At 39.2% G+C, this 22398-nt stretch overlaps 1 protein-coding gene and 1 pseudogene across 1 annotated transcript; both read right to left on the bottom strand.

Annotated features, from left to right (window-relative positions):
* Nucleotides 1-1930: 1930 nt before the first annotated feature.
* Nucleotides 1931-7562, bottom strand: LOC107160204 (zinc finger protein 239-like). The gene is made up of 2 exons (XM_048784669.1): nt 5073-7562; nt 1931-4299 (listed from the first exon to the last, which is right to left on the bottom strand). Exons 1-2 carry the CDS (start codon nt 5177-5179, stop codon nt 3348-3350), a joined length of 1059 nt encoding a protein of 352 aa, XP_048640626.1. The 5' UTR covers nt 5180-7562; the 3' UTR covers nt 1931-3347.
* Nucleotides 7563-9161: 1599 nt separating this feature from the next.
* The window catches only part of LOC107160203, a 197475-nt pseudogene continuing 184238 nt past the window's right edge, over nt 9162-22398 (bottom strand).

Raw genomic sequence — 22398 nt, 5'->3', positions numbered from 1 at the left:
AACATCCGTGACACCTGAATAGGTTTTGGGTGAGCTTTTCCTCGGGATGCTTTGATTCCTTAGGATGGGTCATTGAATCCTTTAGCCTGAACAGAATCAGCCCTCTCCACAGCATGTACTGCAGAATGTCACCTGATTGGAGGCTGTAGCTCCATTAGTGATGTAGGGCACATGAGGCTAGACACCCAAGGAATGTTCCAGGAGCAGATTTATTAGCTGCAGGGTTCTGAGGTATATCACCTAAAATTTCTTGGATCACTGCTTGGAATTTCATTGATCTTTTTTTACACCCAGTGGGACAGGGATAGAGGTTTATATTTTCTGTAGATGTATACGTAAAGGGTTTTTTTTTTTTTTTTAGTTTACAGAAAGTGCTTTGTGTACCAATTGTAAGATTAGTCAGAGGTCTTCCAAGTTTTACCACAAAAGCAGAAGTCTGTGTTATAACCCACACTGAGATCTTTGCAAAATCTTTTCCTGACATTCTGTTGAAAGAAAATTATGGTGAAGGTCTCTCGAGAAGCTTATTTAAGATTCTTTGGTGGAGAAGGGAGTGCCGCTATATTAGGACATCAGATTGGGACACTATTTACCAAGACTTTGGTCATGTAGTGTGTATTAAAAAGGTTTTCTTAACTTTAAAACTTAAACCATCACATAATTTTCCCAGGGCTACTGAGGAACTCTAACACAGAAAGAAATCAAGCCTGGGCTTTCTGGCATATTCCACCTAAGTATTAATCATGGGGATAAAAGCTAAGTTGGATGTAGTTTTTTTTTTTTTTTTTTAATTCACTGGTATAAAAGACCTTTAAGAAGGAAGAGACCAGCTGAAAATGTGGAGGAGACACCTGTAGAGCTGCATCTGCTGTTGTGGTCATCAGTGGGGTCCACACACACAGCAGCAGCAAACTCACCACCTGAGCTACGAGAGTGCTCGGTGCTAGAATGCCTGCCTAGCATGCACAAGGCAGGATTGGGTCCCCAGAACTGGGAAAAGAAAAGAGAAAGCAACTCAGGTATAGGGCAAAAATATTTTGAGAAAGTGCCTTCCAACCAATATACCCAAATGACATTATTTTATAATGCTCTTTAATGTGCCTACATACAACAGAACACATGAGACTTAGAACAAGCACAAGTGACAAGAGTGGTGGTCCCAGAGTCATCAACAGCTCAAAAAGGAATCAAGGAAAAGAATGAGGCCAGCTTCAGGTTACACAGACACATCCGTATGGTCCCAGCTGCCAGCCTCACCCCATCTCAAAAAATAACAATTAAAAAGACTGTGGAGAAACTCAGTGGTGGAGCACTCCTGGGTGAAATCTGAACAAAGAAAGAGAACAAAGGAGTTCAGAAGAACCATTTCACCAGCCTGTACAGAAGGCTGGAGTGGAGAGGCCTAAACTAACATACACAATATGTAATGAAACATTAGACACAAGACTTAAAATTTCAGGAAAATGGAATCTAACAATAAGAGAGATTTAACCCAGAAAAACATGTGGCTTTCAAATCTTCATGCTGATGTAGTGCTCCTCTCCAACCCAGGTGTATTTTTTTTTTTTTTGAGAGAGAGAGAGAGAATTTTTTTACTATTTATTTTTTAGTTTTCGGCAGACACAACATCTTTGTTTGTAGGCGGTGCTGAGGATCGAACCTGGACGGCACACATGCCAGGTGAGCACGCTACTACTTGAGAAACATCCCCAGACCCCAGGGTATATTTTTATTACCTCTGAATAGATTAAAAAAAAAAAGAAAAAGAAATGAAGGCAAACACCCTTTTCACACACCTACAGTGGTTTTCTCAAAATAAATAAATAAAATAAAAATTTCCTCAAGTCTGAACAAGTTCAATTGGATCTGAAACAAGCAAAGGTCTCACCACATTTATGCATACAGGGCATTTCTCCAGTGTGATTTTTTAAAATGCTGTTCAAAGGGACCTGGAAAGTTGAAAGTCTTACTACAATTTTTAAAGAGAGAAAAAGAATCTTCCCAGATGTGAATTCTTTATGTCTTTGAAGAAAACTGTGAAAGGTGAATACTGCCCCACATGTATGAGTCCTTTCATACAATGGAACAAAACTAGAACAGCTGAACCCTTAATATTTCTTACTTGCATAGGATTTATTCTTTTTATTCTAAAAGAATCTTCCCAGTCCTTAGAAAAATGCTGAGAAAACTAGAAGATTCCCCACATTTCTCACACTCACAGGGCTTCTCTCCATGAGTGTTTTCATATATGAGAAGGAAAACAGGGCTGGGATGGGAAGTTGACAGGATGTAGCAAATCTCCCACATTCACAGGGTTTGTTTTTTAATGTGAGTGAAATGGCTTTGAAGGCAACAGGGAAAAAGAAATGACTTGTGATATTTTTCACATTTAAAGAGTTATTCAATCAGATGTGGTGGTGTATGCCTTTAATCCCTGAGACTTGAGAGGCTGATTCTGAAGGATCAACGTTGGAGGCTAGCATGATCACCTCAAGAAGACCCTAAGAAATGCAGCAAGTCCCTGTCTCAAAATAAAAAGTAAAAAGGAACTGGAATGTAGCTCAGTGGTACAGCACCACCAGCGTAAATCCCCAGTCTCTCTCTCTCTTCTCTCTCTCTCTCTCTCTCTCTCACACACACACACACACACACACACACACACACACGTTTTCAGCAGTGAGATCACTTTCTTGTCTTTGAGGATGACATGAAATATTGATTTACCGTATTTCACATTCAAAGGATTTTTCTCCAGTAACGTCCTACATGTATATGAGTGAAACAGTAATAACAGAAAAGTTTACCAATTGTTTTCATGCATACAATTTCTCTGCAGTATGTATTCTTTCACTTGTGTAAAGCAGACAGTATGTAGCAAAGGCTTTTCCACATTGTTGACATTCATAGGGCTTCTCTCCAGTATGCATTCTTCCATGAATCTGAAGGTTACTGAATCTAGCAAAGCCTTTGCCACACTGCATGCATGCATAGGGCTTCTGTCCAGTATGTTTGTTTATGTGAGTGAAGGTGAGAGGACTGGGTGAAGGCTTTCCCACACTGCTTACATGCATAGGGCTTTTCTCCAGTATGAGTTCGTTCATGTACCTTAAGGCAAGAGGCAGTCATGAAGGCTTTTCCACATTGTTGACATTCATAGGGCTTTTCCCCAGTATGCATTCTTCCATGTATGTGAATATGACGGGATGAAGAAAATGTTTTTCCACATTGTTGACATCCAAAGGGTTTCTTTCTAGTATGTGTTCTTCCATGAATCTGAAGGTGACTAGATGTAGCAAAGGCTTTTCCACACTGCTTACACTCATAGGGCTTCTCCCCAGAATGTTTTTTCATGTAACTGAATCTAACAAACACTTTGCCACATTGTTTACATTCATAGGGCTTCTCTCCAGGATGTGTTCATCCATGTCTGTGAAGGCCACAGGATTTAGCAAAAACTTTGTCACACTGTTTACACTCATAGGGCTTCTCTCCAGGTGAGTTCGTTCATGTATCTGAAGGCAAGAGGCAGTAGTGAAGGCTTTTCCGCATTGTTGACATTCATAGGGCTTTTCTCTGGTATGTATTCTTCCATGTTTATAAAGCTGATGGGATGTAGCAAAGGCTTTGCCACACTGCTTACATTCATACAGCTTCTCTCCAGTATGTGTTCTTCCATGTCTGTGAAGGGAACAGGATCGAGCAAAGGCTTTGCCACACTGCTTACATTCGTAGGGCTTCTCCCCAGTATGCATTTTCTGATGTATTCTAAGTAAATTCAGAAGCAATTTAGAAGCAAAGTCTTTCCCACATACCTTACATTTGAAATGTGCATTCCCTGTGTGTGTGATCCTATGCCTTTGAAGATTTGTGAGTGAAATAAAAGTTTGACCACCTTGTTTACATTCATAAAATTTCTCAGCAGAATGAGTTCTTTCATGTCTTCTAAATAAAGAGGAGAAATGAAAGGCTTTTCTACATACCTCACATTGAAAATGTTTACCTCCACTCTGTGTTCTTGTGTGTCTTTGAACACCTGGGAGAGAAGAAGAGGCTTCACCACATTGTTGACATTCATCATGTTGCCACCCAGTATGAGTTTTTTCATGTCTTTGAATGCCACTGGAACAACTGATGACTTTCCTACATACTGTACTTTCATAAGGTCCATCTCCAGTTTGTATTAACATTTGTGTGAGAATACTTTTGAGAGAAACCAGAGATATCCTGTATTGTTTAAATTTACATGGCTTCTCTGCACATTCCTCATGCTTGTAGTGTCCAGAGTGAGATGTGATGTGCCTATGAAGGAATGAAGGACATATGAAGTCTTTTGCACACATAATGAAGTCACATGGATTTACTCTATTAAAATTTTTCTTTGTTCGATTAAGAATTGGAATTGATTTGAAGGTTTACCCACACTATTTTGGTCCTTTGAAGTTTACCATATGATTTCTTTGAAGAAGTGACCAGCACATAAGCAATGCTTGATTAATTCACAATGTTCTATTTATTTATAGGTCCTTACATTACTACCAACATCAGGTAAAGACTAGGTTTTCTGACTTCTTCAACTTGACTAAGAATAAAGAGATCGAAAGGAAACAATCCTTTGCAACACAGCTTCTCTATGACTATTATCCAAATATTGATATTCATATATGTAATTTCATGGGTACCATGTGAAATCTTTTGACATTTGAGGCTCTATAAGTGATGTGGGGCTGATGAGGCTGGATACCTGAGGAAGATTCAGGGAGCTGACTTAGTGGAGGTTTATTTTATTTTATTTTTGTAGGAGTCTACATAAATTTTTTTTTGGTTGTTCAAAGAAAGTGAATTTTTAATCATTTTTGAGATTATTCAGAGATCTTCCAAACTTTACCAAAAAAAAAAAAAAGTAACATCATCACATCTTCATTCTAACACATATTGATATCTTTGCAAAACCTTTTCCTGATATTTGTTTTAAAGAAAATTATGGTGAGGGTCTCTGGAGAACCTTATTTAAGATTCTTAGGTGCAGAAGGGGGCACCAATACATTAGGACATCCGACTGGGTCCCTCCTTACCTAGTTTTGATCACAGGCTGTGTTTGAAGAAAATCATCACATGATGTTCCCAGGGCTACTGATGTACCCTGAACACAGAGAGAAGTCCAGCCTGGGTTTTCTGGCATATTTCACCTAAGTATTAGTCATAGGGAGAAAAGCTAAGGTGGATATCAGTGGTTAAAATTCCCTGCTGTTAAAGATGTTTAAGAAAGGAACCAGATGAAAACATGGAGGAAAACCTGCAGAGCTGCATATACCAAAGTGGTCATCAGTGGGGTCCAGGCACACAGCAGCAGGAAACTCACCACTTGAGCTAGGGGAATGCTCAGTGCTAGAGTGCCTGTCTAGTAGGCACAAGGCAAGATTGGGTCCCTGGCACCAGGGAAAGAAAAGAAATAGAAAGCCACTCAATTAAGTACACAGCAAAGTATATTTTGAGATGGTGCCTCTCCAAACAATACATACAAATTACAACTTTTATAATGCCTTTTAATGTGCCTACATACAACACAACATATGAAACTTAGAAGAAACACGAGTGACAGGGTGGTGGCCCCAGAGTCATTAACAGGACAATAAGGCACCAAGGAAAAGGAAGAGGCCATTTGCAGGGCACAAAAGGGCACATCTCTATGGTCCCAGCTGCTAGGAGGCTGAGGCAGGGTGACCGTAAGTTTGAGGCCAGCATCACCCCATCTCAAAAAATAACAATAAAAGGGCTAGGGGGAAGCTCAGTGGTGGAGCACTCCTGGGTGAAATCTGAAGGAAAGAAGGGAGCAAAGGAGGAAATAAGAGACATTTAGCCAATCTGCACAGAATGCTGGAGTGCACAGGCCTCAACTCACATACACAATGTGTAACCAAACTTTAAAAAGACACAAACTATATTGAGAATTCATGAAGTAATAATTAATTTTTGAGAAAAAGTAGTGGGCTGTAACGTTGTGAGAAAAGTAAAAGAAATCAATAGTTGCATTACACAATGAGGATGAGAGAAATGCACTAGGGAGGGTATGTAGATAAAAGGGTGATTTGATCCTGTACGTGGGTGTGAGTGTCCATGCGTGGGTGGCACAACTCACCTCTCCAAGGTGATTGCTTTTGTAGTTTAACTTGGTGCTCTAGAGAACACTCACATGAGCACCAGGCCACGTTCCATACTCTCTGACACTCTGAGAGTTGATTAGCTGGTGTCTGGTGCACAGACAGAAAAATAAAATTGTTTGTTAAAAAAAAAAAAAATCTGTAATACTCAGTGGCTACTTACATTTCATTTTATCATAAGATCTTAACAGAAATGAATAGTTTGATTCCTTAAACACTAAAGAAGTTCTCCCACCCTGTTTTCAACAGAAATTACCTAAAATGAACTTTTTTCAAGTGGACTTCAGTTTACTCCAACTGGAAATATAAAAATTTGGAGTATAAGGTGTGAATTAATGTCCTTGTGATGCTCAGAATCAATCTAGAATCTTAGAGGTGAAGGGCATTCGTATACATAAACATATTAAAAAGTAATTCTTGCCTCTGAATCAAATAGGACTTGGAAACTCTTAGAAAGATGGCACATATTGATTTACATCAAAGTTTCAAGAAACATCCAGGAGCCAGGCATGATAGCTCATCTGTAATCCCAGTGGCTATAGAATGAGAATCACAAGTTCAAACCGAGCCCCACCAACATACTGAAGCCGTTGGGAAGAATTTAAAAAGCACTTCAATAAAAACTTCATAAATAAATAAAAAGGGGTAGGAATGGGATCAGGGCTTGGCCACTTTGGATATGAGGATGGTGGTGGTGGTGGTGGTGATGATGATGATGATAATTACAATAGTAATGTTTATTTTCTCTTTTATGACCCTGGTAATTATATTTAAAACCTCTCATAATTTTTATTTTGTCACAACATATATAAAAGTCATAAAAGTGGGCAAGATGAGAGAAAATGGACTCAAGGGACGAAGAGAGATGAAAACTCTAAAAAAGAATTAAAATGCTGCAAATACAGGTTAATACATTTTAACTATAAATCTTGTGTACTATTGTATAGCATACTTTTATGTACAAAATCATACTACACACTACATTTTGCACACACATACAAAGTAAATATAAGATTATGTTATCATATCGGAGAGTTGATAACATAATATATAGAGAAAAATTATATAGATGCAAAAAATATATAGAGAAAAATTAAATCTAACAAGAAGAGATATTTAACTGGGAGAAACATGTTGCTTTCACATCTTCATGCTGACACAATTCCTACATCCAATCCAGGGTGCATTCTCATTACCTGTGAACAGTAAGAAATGAAGGCACACACCCTTTTTACATGCCTACACTGGTTTTCTCAAAAAAAGAGGTTTCTTGCTGAAGGGGTTGCATGACTGTAATTCCACTGGAAAAGCAGGCTGAGGCAGGGATCACAAGTTCAAAGTCAACCTAAGCAACATAGTGAGGACCTAAGCAATTCAGTGAGACCATGTTTAAATATTTGGAAAAAAAAAATTAAAAAGAAGTAGGATATGGCTCAGCGGTTGAATGTCTCTGGGTTGAATCCCTGGTACCAAAAAAAAAAAAAAATGATAAATAAAATAAAAAATAAAGTGTAGTCAGAAGTCAAATCAATGCTCTTGTTAAGTTCTAAAAGCCAATTTTCCCACATAAAACAGTTTTCAGATAGGTAACCAATGCAAAGCCAAATTTAGTTCATGGTGTAATCAAATCTGTATTTCAGAAAGAAGCCTCTGATCCCATTTGCACAGTTTGTGATACAGTGCACAAAGCCACCAAAACTAAGAGGCTTTCCTGATTCAGAGAAGTTTAAAACTTGATAATAATAACCATAAGAAATGCAGAATTCATGAAAAATAATTAGTCATGTTCATTTGTCCATTCATTTTACTAATTAAATTGACAAAAATCTTAACATTACTATTATGAGCCAGGCACAAGAGTTACAAAGACTAACAAGAAAAACAAAATCTATTCTTTCAAACAATTTAGAATTTGTAGAGTATTTACATATTTTAATTTTTTTCTGTAATTGTTATNAAAAAAAAAAAAAAAAAAAAAAAAGTAAAATAAAATAAAAAATTCTCAAGTCTATATAAGTCTAATTGGATCTGAAACAACTGAAGGTCTTACCACATTTTTATATACAAGGCTTTTCTCCAGAGTGAGTTCTTCCATGATGTTCAAAAAGAACCTGGAAAAGTGAAAGTGTTACCACATTGTTTAAAGAACAGAAGGGTTTTCCCTGATGTGAATCCCTTTATGTCTTTGAAGGAAACCATGAAAGCTGCATACTGCCCCACATGGCTTTTCCACAGGATTTTCTACAGTATGAGTCCTTTCATACAACTGAACAAAACGGAAACACTTGAACACTTTCTTGCATATGATTTATTCATTTTGGCATGAATCTTTCCAGAAGATTCTTTTTTTTTTTTTAAAGAGAGAGAGAGAGAGAGAATTTTAACATTTATTTTTTTTTTTTTAGTTTTTGGCGGACACAACATCTTTGTTTGTATGTGGTGCTGAGGATCGAACCCGGGCCGCACGCATACCAGGCGAGCGCGCTACCACTTGAGCCACATCCCCAGCCCTCCAGAAGATTCTTAACAGACCTTATAAAAAACTGGGAAAATTAGAAGACTTCCTACATTAATCACATTCTCAGGGCTTCCCTCTATGAGTATTTTCGTATATGAGAAGGAAAGCAGGACTGGGATGGGAAGCTGACAGAATGTACCCAATCTTCCCCATACTGAGGGTTGTTTTCCAGTGTGAGTGAAATGACTTTGAAGGCAACGGGGAAAATGGAATGATTTTCCGAATTTTTCACATTTAAAGCATTATTCAGTTAGACCTAGTAGTGTTAGCCTTTAATCCCAGAGACTCAGGGTCTGAGGCAGAAGTATCACAATTCTGATGCCAAACTCAGCACCTAAACAAGGCCCTAAGGAACTCTGCAAGTCCCTCTCTCAAAATAAAAAGGAAAAAGTTTGTGGCTCTGCCCGGGTCCTGCCCTAGTGGGGTCCAGGGGGTCCTGAAGGATAAGTGGTGTCAGCAAAAAGATGAGACAGGAGTCGTTCCGATGGAGCAATCTCCAGAGAGAGAGAGCTCTAATGCAGCTTTCTCTGGGTCATTTTTTATTGCAATATTTTTATCACTATAGATTCAGATACGCCATTGATTATACAATTTAATTTCCATTTTTCCAGGATATGACCTTTAGTTATTTAATTATTAAAAGTACAGAATCATTAATAAAATGCATCACTAATTTACATTTTTCAGATTTTTCCAAGATTAACTATTTTCTTATTAACTAATGCCAAACTATGTAACCAGTCTCTAAATCTCCTAACCTATCATTAACCTTTAAATTTAAAGTACACCTTTACTTTATTTCTAATCTAAAATTCCCATCTAAAAACGCCCCCTTAAATCTTATAATTTAATTCCTAAATTTATTCTCATAAAACTGGTTGAGCTGCTTTCTCAAAGAGTTTCTTTGTTTCTCAGTCAAGGTGCACTAGTTCTCATATCTTTATAATCTTTCTCAATAGAAAATAAGTTGTAACCATCAGTCCACTTTCCGCCAATATTAACTATATTCATCATAAAACCCTATATAAAGTAAAAAAGATTTTATAAAAAGAGAAGATTATATCGTTAAATGTTTTAACTTTCCTAAGTGTATAATATAACTTTCCTCAATCAAAAATGAGACTACACATGGTGGGCTTTGTAAAATAAGCATAATGATTAGGTTTTCTAAGAGGCTGGAAATATGAGCTTGGGTTCTAGTTGATATAATCAGTGTGGTGCCTGAAATTCTCGTGACCTTTCAGAGGATGTTTGTTGTCCATTATCAGATTTGTCCTCAGTGTACTGAGATAGAAGAACAGCCTTCTACTTTGTCATTGATATGCTGAGGGGAAGAAGAACAGCCTTCAATGCATGAACTACCTGTTATGTTCTAGCCATCTGATATTTAATTTGTTTGGCATTTAACATACTCATGCCTCCTGTTAGAAACATAAGCATGAAAATGAAAAGTCCCAATTATATAAAAAAAAGGGTCTCATGGTTTGCCAGCATTAATTGTCACTGTGACCCTGTCAAGACAGTGAGTGGGAAATCGCCTTCACCATGGCTCAGTAATAAATGACCAGACTAACTCCCCAGTACTATTTATAGATAGATTCAAACATGTGAGCACTTTCTTCTCTTTGAATTGGACAAGAAATATTGATTTACCCATATTTCACATTCAAAGAATTTTTCTTTTTTTTTCTAAGAATTTTTCTACAGAAAACTTACTACATGATAATGAGTGAAAGCTTATTAACAGAAGACTTTGCCAATTGTTTTCATGACTATGATTTCTCTGCACTATGGGTTGCTTCATGTAAGTGAAGGTGAGCAGATGTAACAAATGCTTTTCCACATTTTTTACAACCATAGAGCTTCTCTCCGATATGTGTTCTTCTATGTCTTTGAAGGATACTGGAGATAGCAAAGGTATTGCCACACTGCTTACACTCATGGGGCTTCTCTCCAGTATGCATTCTTCCATGAACCTGAAGGTAATTGGATGTAGAAAAGGCTTTGCCACACTGCTCACTCATAGGGCTTTTCTCCAGTATGAGTTTTTTCATGTGAGTGAAGGCTACAGGATCTAGCAAAGGCTTTCCCACACTGCTTACATTCATATGGCTTCTCCCCAGTATGTGTTCTTCCATGTCTGTGAAGGTTACTGGATGTAGCAAAGGCTTTGCCACACTGCTTACATGCATAATGCTTTTCTCCAGTATGAATTTTTTTATGTAAACGAAGGCTAGAGGAACGAGCAAAGGCTTTGCCACATTGCTTACATGCATAAGGCTTCTCTACAGTATGAATTGTTTTATGTGAGTGAAGGCCAGAGAAACGAGTGAAGGCTTTTCCACATTGCTTACACTCATAGGGCTTCTCTCCAGTATGCGTTCTTCCATGAATCTGAAGGAAACGGGATCTAAGAAAGGCTTTCCCACACTGCTTACATTCATACGGCTTTTCTCCATTATGGGTTTTTTCATGTGCATGAAGCTCACTGGATCTAGTAAAGGCTTTGCCACACTGCTTACATTCATAGGGCTTCTCCCCAGTATGTGTTCTTTCATGTCTGTGAAGGTTACTGGACCTAGGAAAGGCTTTGCCACAGTGCTTACATGCATAAGGCTTCTCTCCAGTATGAATTTTTTTATGTGAGTGAAGGCCAGAGAAACTCCTGAAGGCTTTTCCACACTGCTTACATTCAAAGGGCTTCTCTCCAGTATGTGTTCTTCCATGAATCTGAAGGGAAGTGGATGTAGCAAAGGCTTTGCCACACTGCTTACATTCATAGGGCTTCTCTCCAGTATGTGTTTTTTCATGTATGGGAAGGTAACTGGAACTAGCAAAGAAATTGCCACACTGCTTACATTCATAGGGCTTCTCTCCAGTATGCGTTCTTCTATGAATCTGAAGATAACTGGATCTAGTAAAGGCTTTGCCACACTGCTTACATTCATAGGGCTTTTCTCCAGTATGAGTTTTTTCATGTGAGTGAAGGATACTGGATGTAGCAAAGACTTTGCCACACTGCATACATTCATAGGGCTTTTCTCCAGTATGGGTTATTTCATGTGAGTGAAGGTGACTGGATGTGGCAAAGGCTTTTCCACACTGCTTACACTCATAGGGCTTCTCCCCAGTATGTGTTCTTTCATGTATTTGAAGGTCATTGGATCTAGCAAAGGCTTTCCCACACTGCTTACAATCATGAGGCTTCTTTCCAGTATGAGTTCTCTGATGGATTCTAAGTAAACTGGGATAAGCAAAGTCTTTCCCACATACTTTACAGTTGAATCGTGCATTCCCCGTGTGTGTGACCCTGTGCCTTTGAAGACTTGTGTGTGAAATAAAGGTTTGACCAACTTGTTTACATTGATAGACTTTCTTTCCAGAATGAGTTCTTTCATGTCTTCTAAATAAAGAGGAGAAATGAAAGGCTTTCCCACATACCTCACATTGAAAAGGTTTACCTCCACTTTGTGTTCTCATATGTCTTTGAACATCTGGGAGAGAAGAGGCTTCACCAAATTGTTGATCTTCATAGGGTTGCCACCCAGTATGAGTATCTTCATACCTTTGAATGTCACTGGAACAACTGGAGACTTTCCCACATACTGTACTTTCATAGGGTCCATCTCCAGTTTGTATTAACATTTGTGTGTGAACACTTTTGAGAGAAACCAGGGATTGCCTGTGCTGTTTAAATTCACATGGCTTCTCTTCACATTCCTCGTGCTTGTAGCTTTTGTGTTCAGAGTGAGATGTGATGTGCCTATGAAGGAATGAAGTGCATATGAAGTCCTTGGCACACATATAACAACCACATGGATTTACTCTATTAAAATTTTTCTTTGTCCAGTTAAGAACTGGAATCTCATTGAAAGTTTCCCCACACTATCTTCTTGGCTGTTGATGTTTACCACATGGCTTCTTTGAAGAATGACTAGCACATTATTAATGCTTAATTCATTCATGATTTTATATTTATTTATGGGTCCTAGGCTTACATTACTAACAACATCAGGTAAAGGCTAGGTTTTCTGATGTTTTCAAATTGCCTGAAAATCAAGATATCGAAAGGAAACAATCCTTTGCAATGCAGCTTCCCTATGGTAATTATCTAAAGAGTGATATTCACATGCAATTTCATATACTTTTGGCATGCCAAGTACTTGGAAAAGACTGAATATCTGTTACTGTTAAGTATATATTTCTAGTAAAAAAAAAAACTCTTACAAAAATAAATACATTTCAAATTGTGCATACTTCTTGGGTTGGTCTGTTTTAAAAATTATATGACATTCTCACATTCCCTCAAGAACTCCTCTTGTGAGCAAAATTACCTTAGAATGATCTCGGAATTTTTGATCTCATCTTGAATGTTTTTTTCATGCCATTTGTTTTCTAAAATGAGAAACCAGAATAATCTTTATGAATTTTTAGGAGACAGAAATGCTTTGCCAAACTTGTAGGTGCCTTTTATGCTGCAATAATTCTACAATGGATTCCCTTCTCATGTTCTGTACAAATGACCAAAATAAACATGAGTTATCTATTTGATTAATTAAAAAAATCATTATTACCTATAAAAGCCAGGTTTCTGAAGACTTCCAGCATCACATCTCTGTAAAGGTTCCTCTGGGAAGGATCCAGCAATGCCCATTCCTCCTGGGTGAAGTTCACAACCACATCCTCAAAGGTCACTGAGATCTAAAATATCCCACAAATGTTTACTGGAGGTCAGGAGAGATTGATAGCATCAGAAATATGTACTCAACATGCTTGGTGTCCACAGGATTCTCTGAATTACTGATTAATTCCATGATTTGGTCCATCAAATCTTTCCTGCATTCAATTTCTTACACCCATTCCAACACTAGAACTTGGCTCCTCAGAAGCCAAGCATCATAGTGATTTATACCCTTCCTTTGGTGAGTTCACAGGAACTAAGACAGGCTCCCAGATCACTCCTAACTTCTTTATTGGTTTCACCTCTATTACATGTTCTAGAATTGTCCTGAGTGGTACAGACCCAATATAAGCACTTCTGATAGTACTTATCTTTAGAAAAGAAAGGTGATGAGTAGGAAATTGCAGGAATCATGAAACTAAGCATTTGAGAGATATTCTGGTGGCTCCCTGTACCTACAAGATTAATATAGATAACATGGAATTTACTGATGTCTTGTTCCCTCTGAAAGTCTATTGTTCCATACTTAAAGAAATGCCTAGAACCAGCCCCCACCCACACTCTCTGGGCATGGGGTCACTAAGGAGATTCCTTCATAGACAACATTTAGACAACTTTTCACACAAGTTGTCACAATGTGTTAACTGGAGATTGAGCTCATCCTGTGTGATTACACTGAGAACAACTAGAAGTTTGCAGGTGCTTTACTCTAGAACAAATTTAGTCAACTAGCTTACTATTAAATGACCAAAACAAACATGAGTTATCTATTTGATTAATTTATTTATTAATAAACACAACAATTTTATAATTTCCTGTGGTTACTGTAAAACCAGAATGGAGTAAGTGAAAGATGGCACATGTCTTAGAAATAACTCAATGACACAAAAATGTCACCTTGTCCAAATGACAGCCTTACAAAGTTTTATAACTCTCAAAACAATCTTCTTAATAAACAGCAGGCACTACTTTTCTAAGTCTCATAGCAACAATGAATGTCCAATGACTGTCAAACTCTTCTTAACAGCAGCTGGTTCACTACCATAATGTACAGTCATGAGACACATACCAATGCTCTGTTCAAGGACATTTTGATCAATGTAGGGCCACATGTGCAATGGTTGTCTGTTGTGAAAGACATTCATCCTGCCTGTAGGAATGGTGCTGCAAACAAACCTAAGGCAGAAGCTCTTCCAGAGTGTGGTAAAGCAACAAGTTTCTAGCCCAGATTCCTGAACTATCCCACACAGTCTGGGTGTGAAAAGGCCACCATGCACATCGGTAAGCATGCTATGATGTCTGCACAGTGATGGAACAGGCCAAAAGAAAATGTCCCTGCCACTGACACAAAACCATACTCAAGGACTGAAAACATACAGAACCACCCCAAACAATCAAGAATGCACAATTACACTCAGAGACAGCAGCCTACCTCTGTGAGGACAATGATGGAGGCAGGAGGACTTCATGGGCTTCAACCAAAGGGGAAGGACACTGAGGTCTCAGGGTCAAAGCAACACTTCACATGAAATAAGCCACACCCCTACAAGTGCACCACCAGTGAAATCCCATGTATGCTCAAAGATCATGAGAGCTAAAGCAGAAATCAGATCGGAAGAAGCTGCAAACCCTCCAGCGAAGGGGACCTGAAACACAGGACTCTAAACAAACACAGGACAAAGAGGTGACTCAAGAGAAAAGATGACCATTTTTTGTTGTTGTTGTTTTTATTATTATTATTTAGTTTTTGGCAGACACAACATCTTTGTATGTATGTGGTGCTGAGGATCGAACCCGGGCCGCACACATGCCAGGCGAGCACGCTACCATTTGAGCCACATCCCCAGCACCAAGGTGACCATTTTTAAGGAATACAATGTAAAAGTCCATCATGGGAAATTCATAGAGAGCACCAGATGTGGCGCTGTATTGGTATCTAAGGAGCTAAAAGCAATCATTGAAACTGCTGCTTCAAAAAAACAGAGAAAGAAGAGCAAGATAAACCTAAATTAACCACAGGAAGGTAACAGAGAAGGTGTTGATGAAACCACAATCAGGAAATCCACAGTCTGCAAAATCAAGTTCTTCATGAACGTTAGCATCACTGATAAACTGACATAAGGCTAAGAATACAGAGGACAGGGACTGGGGTTGTTAATCAGTGGAAGAGTGTTTGGTAGTGCTTGGGAGAAAGTGGATTCAATCCTCACTGACACATAAATAGAAAGAAATAAAAGTGTAAAATATACAAAAGAATTAAAGAAAAAAGCAAAGAGGACTGAAAACCTACTAACACATTTAAAAGTGTCATCATCAACAATGCATTGGAATTGAAGATTATCATAAACGTGCTTGTCACAAATTAGAAACTTGCAGAAACTGAACCATTTCTTTGAGAGAGACAATCTCCTACAACTTACACACAAGGGGAATACACAAAACAAGTGAGCCCATGGCTGCTAAAAAAAAAAAACAGACTCAATAACTACTTACTACCCCAAAAGGCAAGGCAAGGCTCTGACATCTCAAACAGGCTTCCATGAGACACTTAAGAACTGCCACCTATTTTCTAATTTTATTTCCAGAACATAGAAGCTGAATTAACACCTCCTATTTCTTTCTGAGGCATAAGTTACCATATTATCCAAATTAAGTAGATAAAGAAAAGTATTAAATAGAAAAGAAAACTATGAGTGATGCTCATAATCATAAATGCAAAATTTAATCATAAATGCAAAAAACTGTACAATCAAGACATCACACTCCAGGTGTCTATGCAAATGATGGGGCAATTATGGGCACAGGAACCCTCACTGCAGTGACTACAGCAGCCATATCCAGAACTGCCCAAAGCTAGATGCAAGGAAGATGCACCTTTCAATATTGAATGGAAAAGCTGCAGTTTATCCACATCAAAGAACATCACCCAGAAAATGAGCTCTGCAGCCTAGAAAGATACAGCACCCTTAAAGGCAGACTGGTAAGAGAGAGAAGTCAGTTTGAAATGGCCAAGTGAAGTAAGATTCCAAGTCAAGAACATTCTGGAAAAGACAACATTATAGATGCACTAGCAGAATTGATGGGTGCCAGGGACTTAGGGAGCAGAGAGGGAGGAAGAAATGAGGAGAGATGAACAGAGGGAACACAGGATTCCCAGAGCAGTGAAACTCTTCTGTATGACATTATCTTGTATAATATGTGACACACACAATCACATCACACAGACGAGGAAGCCTAATGTAAAGGACGAACTTCAGCTTATCATAACGTGTTGCTTCATCCATTTTCTTTATCAAATGTTCAACACTGGTTTAGTAAGTAACAAACACCCTCACCAATGCAATATGTTGAAAACAGTGGAGACTATCAGCTGGAGAGAAGGGGTATTCAATACTATGAGTAATGTCACATTAAATTGTCACCTTGATTGGATTAAAAGATACTGATGATTAATGAGCTTCTGGGTGTGTCCATGAGGATGTGTCTACAAATGACTGGCATGTGGAACAGTGAACCAAACTGGAGAACCTCCTTGAGCTAGGCAGCACCATCCTATAGGACACTGTCTTGGGTGGAACAAAAGTTGGAAGAGGAAGGAAGCAGCAGCAGAGTAAGCTCCTTTCTTCTCATTGGGTTCTTGATTGCTACTGCAATGGCCTGAGGATATCAGACTCTGCCTTCTTCACTCTCCCAAAGTGGACTCTGCCAGTGATTCTCCAGGGAGTTTCCAGAATCTTTGGTCTGGACTAGGGCAGCACCATTGATCCCTCTTGTTCTGAGACCTCAGCCTCTTGGACTCTGTAGCTACTGCTTCTCAAGCTCTCCAGCTGCCACTGTGGACATCAGCTTCAGGTCAAGTAGGCCAATCTAATGAATCCCCTTTGATAATCATACTTCCTCTTGATACTGTTACTCTAGAGAACACTGACTAATAAACTATGTAAACCTAAAATTGCTCATAAAAACAAAGTTTATCTAATAAATAAGTAAATAAACTACCAAGCCATGAAGTTTTATAAATATATACATAAGAAAAAATATTATATGCTAAGTACCTTTTTCATAATAATGCAAAAATAAGAGGAAGAGTCATAGTTACAAATTTAAAAAGTATGAGCAAAAGCAAGGAAACTGATTTTGAATACAATTTTCATGTGGAAAAAATTGGATTATAAGTCTTCAAAACTCATTCCAACTGCTGGTGTAGTGGTATGCACCTGTAATTTCAGCCACTAGGGAGGTCAAGGCAGGGAAATGGCAAAAGTTTGAGGCCAGTCTCAGCAACCTAGCAAGACACTCAGAAATTTAGTGAGACTGGTTTTCATCAAAAATAAAAAGGAGGTCAGGGACTGTAGCTAAGTGGCAGAGCACTTGCTAACATGTGTGAGGAACTGGGTATGATCCTCAGCACCACAGAAAAATAAAGAAAATAAAGGTATTCTGTCCATCTAATAATATACAAAATATAAAAAAGAAAAGAAAAATAAATTAATAAATAAGAAGAAGGGCTGAGGATGTGCTCAGTGGTCAAGTGCCTGTAGGTTTATTCCCCAGTAAAACACATGCACACCTCCGGAACACTGCTTACAAATTGAAATTCATTTCTGGAGGATAACTAAGCATGAGCAAGTCCATGGCATCAATACCCAGCACTCAATAAGCAAGCAAATAAATAAACAACAGTGTACAATACTAATTCTCTTGGGCTGGAGAGTAGTTCGGTAGTAGAAAACTTGCCAACCACATATGTGGCCCTCCCTCGAATCAATCTCCAGCAGGCCACACACACACACACAGACACACAGACACACACACACTGAAATACATGTAATGAGAGATAAAAATTATTATAATACAAAAGGTACACAATTAGAGGCATAAAAACAACAAAATCAATGGATAGACAACACACTTTCTCAAAGAAGATTGAATATTCCCATGACCTACACTCTCCTAAAAAACACAGAGCATTTCAGTAAATTCTGTGAAATTTAGGGCATGATTTACTGTATTTTGGAGGTAAACATAAGAAAAACTACATCTGAAAAATAATAGACTGTATCTAAGACCAGCCAAAATGTTGTACAGGACAGAGAGAGTAGAGAGAGCATTTATGTTGCTCCCAAATTTCATAAGGTAAAAGGCCAGCTCCCAAAGGGGTGACCCTAGGATGATGCATTTAGGAGGGAACAGGAATCAGGTGACATAGTGGGAGTGCTCTTGAGGGGATCAGCACCCTTATTTAGACACATGTATTTCCCCTTTCCAGAAAATGAGTGTCATTTACTAATTCACAGATACTCAGTGATTAAATGATCATACTTGGGTATTTCAGGTATTGCCAAAATTGTCCTTAAACTTTACAATGAAGACGGGTGTGATGGTGCACACCTGTAACCCCAGTGGTTCAGGAGTCTGAGGCCCTTGGCTACGTAGCAAGACTCTGTACCAAAACAAAGAATCTAAAAGGGGCTGGTGGATAAACAACTCTGAGTTCCATTCCTGATACAAAAAAAACACAGTTAACATGAACCTGCCAAGTCCAGACAACAACAGTGAAAAACTGTCATCCTTTGTCATCACCTTGTGAAGGACAGATACTAGTTTTCATGAAATCTCATTCATAAGTTATCCACCACTATTTTGGTAGAATTGGACTCAAATTCTGCAGCAATAATGTAAGACAGAGTTTCTCTGTAGCTTACATGGCATTTTGGAATCTAGGGTTGGATTTCAATTTGAAATCACTGAAAAGACAAGATTGAATCTTACCAACTTTCTATACACACTCAAGGGTAGCAAAAGGTACATTAGGTAATTAGGTGTTTTCTTTTCCTTTTCTTTCTTTCTTTTTTGATACCCCCGAGATGAAAACCAGAGACATTTTACTACTGATCCACATCCCCAGTCATTTTCATATTTTATTTTGAGACACAGTCTCACCAGGTTGCATAAGGCCTGGATAAGTTGCTAAGGCTGCCCTCAAATTTGCAACACTCCTGTCTCAGCCTGTGGAGCAGGAAGGATCACAGGTGAGCACCACTGTACCTGGTTATAAGTTGGGATTTTTAACAATGGAAATGTAACTAGATTTTTTAAAATCCACTTCTTTCTTGCATCTTTAATAATAGTCCATCCCATGTGGCTCTGAATAAATAAACCTGGGCCTCAGATAAGTGAGCACATCATTTCAAAGTGATACACAGAAAGCTTTGGTGCTGAGGGAGCACACATGTGTCAGGCTCAAGGGACAGGGAAGGTCCCTGACAGCTGGGACATGCTCCCTCCTGGTCTTGCCCACTGAAAACCTACAGGATCACCCTCCAAGAGACCTGGACCATGACTCCACTCTAAGAGGCTTTTCAGGTTTGCACAGCTCTGCACTGGGGTGGGTGGTCCTTATGCTCTGGGAGAGGTTTCACTCCTTCACACTGTCAGAGACTGAAAGGGCAGGAATCACTGGTGACCTGGCCCCTCAGCACCAGCATCCACAGGCTGACTGGCCACTTGTCTCCAAGGAATGGGAAAAGAGCTTGGGAAAAACAAGGTCCCAAGGAAGTAGCTGTCTAGATGAGGCCTGTTCCAGGAGATTCCTCAGCCCAAAACCCCCAGCCGCTTCCCTGAGAGGCTGCACCCCACACCTCAGGCTGTCCCCTAGGAGGAGCTGACCCAGGGCCTGAAGTTCTGTTCACCCTGCAGGGCACAGGGCACCTGTGGGCACTTTGTGGAAGCTCCAGGAGAGGTTAGTTGCTCAGGACATGGGACCCTGAGAGGCGTCCAAAAGAAACTTCTGCCCAAGAAATCTGACATGGTGTCTACACCTAAGGAAGATAAAAGAAGCTGTGAACTCAAGTTCTTTATACATTTGCATCTACATCAAAGAACCTTCAGAGTACTTGACTTCGGCCAACCAGACAATCATGAGGGTGGAAAGGCAGGGTTCTGTATGGAGAGCAAAAATTATCTTGGGCTATCTTAAATCCTTTCATAGCCAATTATCTTCATTTCTGTATCAGACCACAATTCTCGAAACTTCTCAGAATATATCACTAACCTTACCAGATGCCTAGTCTCCAAAATCTACCAAAGCTCAGAATTCAATAACAGACATAGAGAAGAAATTTTCTTTATTTTATTTTCTGTACCCCATCAATCTGATGTTCCTACCAATGCAATTGGTTAATGTAGTGATATACAAGTTCCTTTTATAAAAGTTCATGTAGGCCAGGCACAGTGGCACACAACTGTAATCCCAACAGCTTGAGAGGCTAAGGTAGGAGGATTGCTATATTTAAAGCCAGCCTCAGCAACTTAGTGAGACCATAAGGAACTTGGTGAGATCACATCTGAAAATACAATATAAAAAGGGCTGGGGATGTGGCTCAGTGTTTAAGTGGCCCTGGGTTCAATCCCTGATATATTAAAAAAAAAAAAAAAAGAAAAGAAAAGAAAGAAAGAAAAGAGGGACACATACATCATTCAGGTAACTTGAATCCATGTTCCTTAGTATGGTCATTAATATACGGGTTTAAATGAACTATTTTCTGTAGCTGGGGTTGTCAATGCCTTTAATCCCAACAGCTTGGGAAGCTGAGGCAGGAGGAGCACAACTTTCAGGCCAGGCTGGGCAACATAGCTAGATCCTTTCTAAAAATCATATTGAAAAGAGCTGGGGATGAAGGACAGTAAATGAATCAGACATTATTGTAGTGGCATCCCCTTTTTTCACAGAAAATGTTACCTGGGTTTCTCCAGAAATCTTCACCATGGCTAATTTTAGGACTGTCAACAAAAGAGTGTCCACAAAAAAGTTCAGTGTAGATAAACTTCCTATTTTCGTGTTGCCCTATTTTACGGGGCTGCTAGCATGGGAGAAATTAGCACTCCAAGTGCTGGACTAGAACTCCCCTTACTAGTTTTTACACACTTGGATCCAGTATAGTAGTTCATAGAAATGTGCAAACAAGGCCTCTGGCCTTGAGCTGGGCTTCACAGAGAAGTCACCAACTGGGCTCTATGGAAACAGCTGGTGGGGGAGGAAAGAAAGGGGAGAAGAAGCTGTCCCCTTCTCAGGTGCTATCCTTGAAGGGTTAACTTGGCCCAGAACAGTGAACGAAAAAGCGGCTTTTATGTGTGTGATGTGACAACTTGACTATGGTGACTCCATTTTGTGAACTTAGCCATGACACTCAAAAAGGTCATGACTGGGGCAGTTTGCATTCTTTTGTTCATGAAAATCCCCCAAGAACACAGAATGATCTATGTTGTCAACTGGAGGCTAACTGACCACAACTTTCTGGCTTGCTGGCATTGCCTGAACCTCCAAACATCCCTTTTGTGGTTTTTTTTGCTTAAATATGGAGCCAACTGAAGGCAGGGGCACCACTCTGACCATCTCATTGTTTCGAGAGCAGAGTGTCTGCCACTGGCCAGCAATAAAGGCTTAACTGGAATGACACTGTGTGGTCTGAGAGTTATTTGAGGGTCTCAGTATTACAATGTGAACTTCTGAGCCCCTCCCCTTACATGCTGGGTATAAGATTCTGAAACCACCTGAACTTGGGGTTCAGGGGATGGATTGATTGATTACAGCAAAATCTGTGCCCTCTGAGACTGGCTGCAGCCAGATAAAACTGTTTCTGGCTATCTTCAGTGCCTTGCCTCCTTTGTCCCTACATCATTATTACCCTGTGTGCTTACATGACTACATGACTGGGGTGACTCTACATCATGGATTATCAGAAAAGGGAGCAGTTATACTCTATTGATGTAGCCCAGGATTCCATATCCCTGGGATCTATAAACAACGACCTTATTCCTTTTAAAGCAGTTATTTTGACCAAACACAAGGAAGTGTTAAGTGATTATTCCTTCCCCTCAAGTATAATATTCACAAATAGAAAACAAATGCTTTCAAAAGTGTTCTTCTTGCCAGGGACAGTGGCACAGGCCTGTCACTCCAGATATGTATGTGGGAGGCTGAAGCAGGAGGATCACAAGTTATGGCTGGGGAGGGAGGGAGGAAAGGAGAGAAGGAGGGA

This window comes from Marmota marmota, unplaced genomic scaffold (genome assembly GCF_001458135.2).
Source record: "Marmota marmota marmota unplaced genomic scaffold, marMar, whole genome shotgun sequence".
NCBI classification, from domain to species: Eukaryota; Metazoa; Chordata; class Mammalia; order Rodentia; family Sciuridae; genus Marmota; species Marmota marmota.
Note: the sequence above shows the minus strand (reverse complement) of the source record. Positions and strands in the feature narration are given on the sequence as shown.

Excerpts from the sequence above, each read along its gene's own strand:
- LOC107160204 (XM_048784669.1), bottom strand. The coding sequence starts at position 5,179 with ATGCCAGAAAACCCAGGCTGGACTTCTCTCTGTGTTCAGGGTACATCA. Across the intron at positions 4,300-5,072 it reads CAGCCTGTGATCAAAACTAG|GCACATCACATCTCACTCTG; the intron begins GTAAGGAGGGAC and ends ATTCCTTCATAG.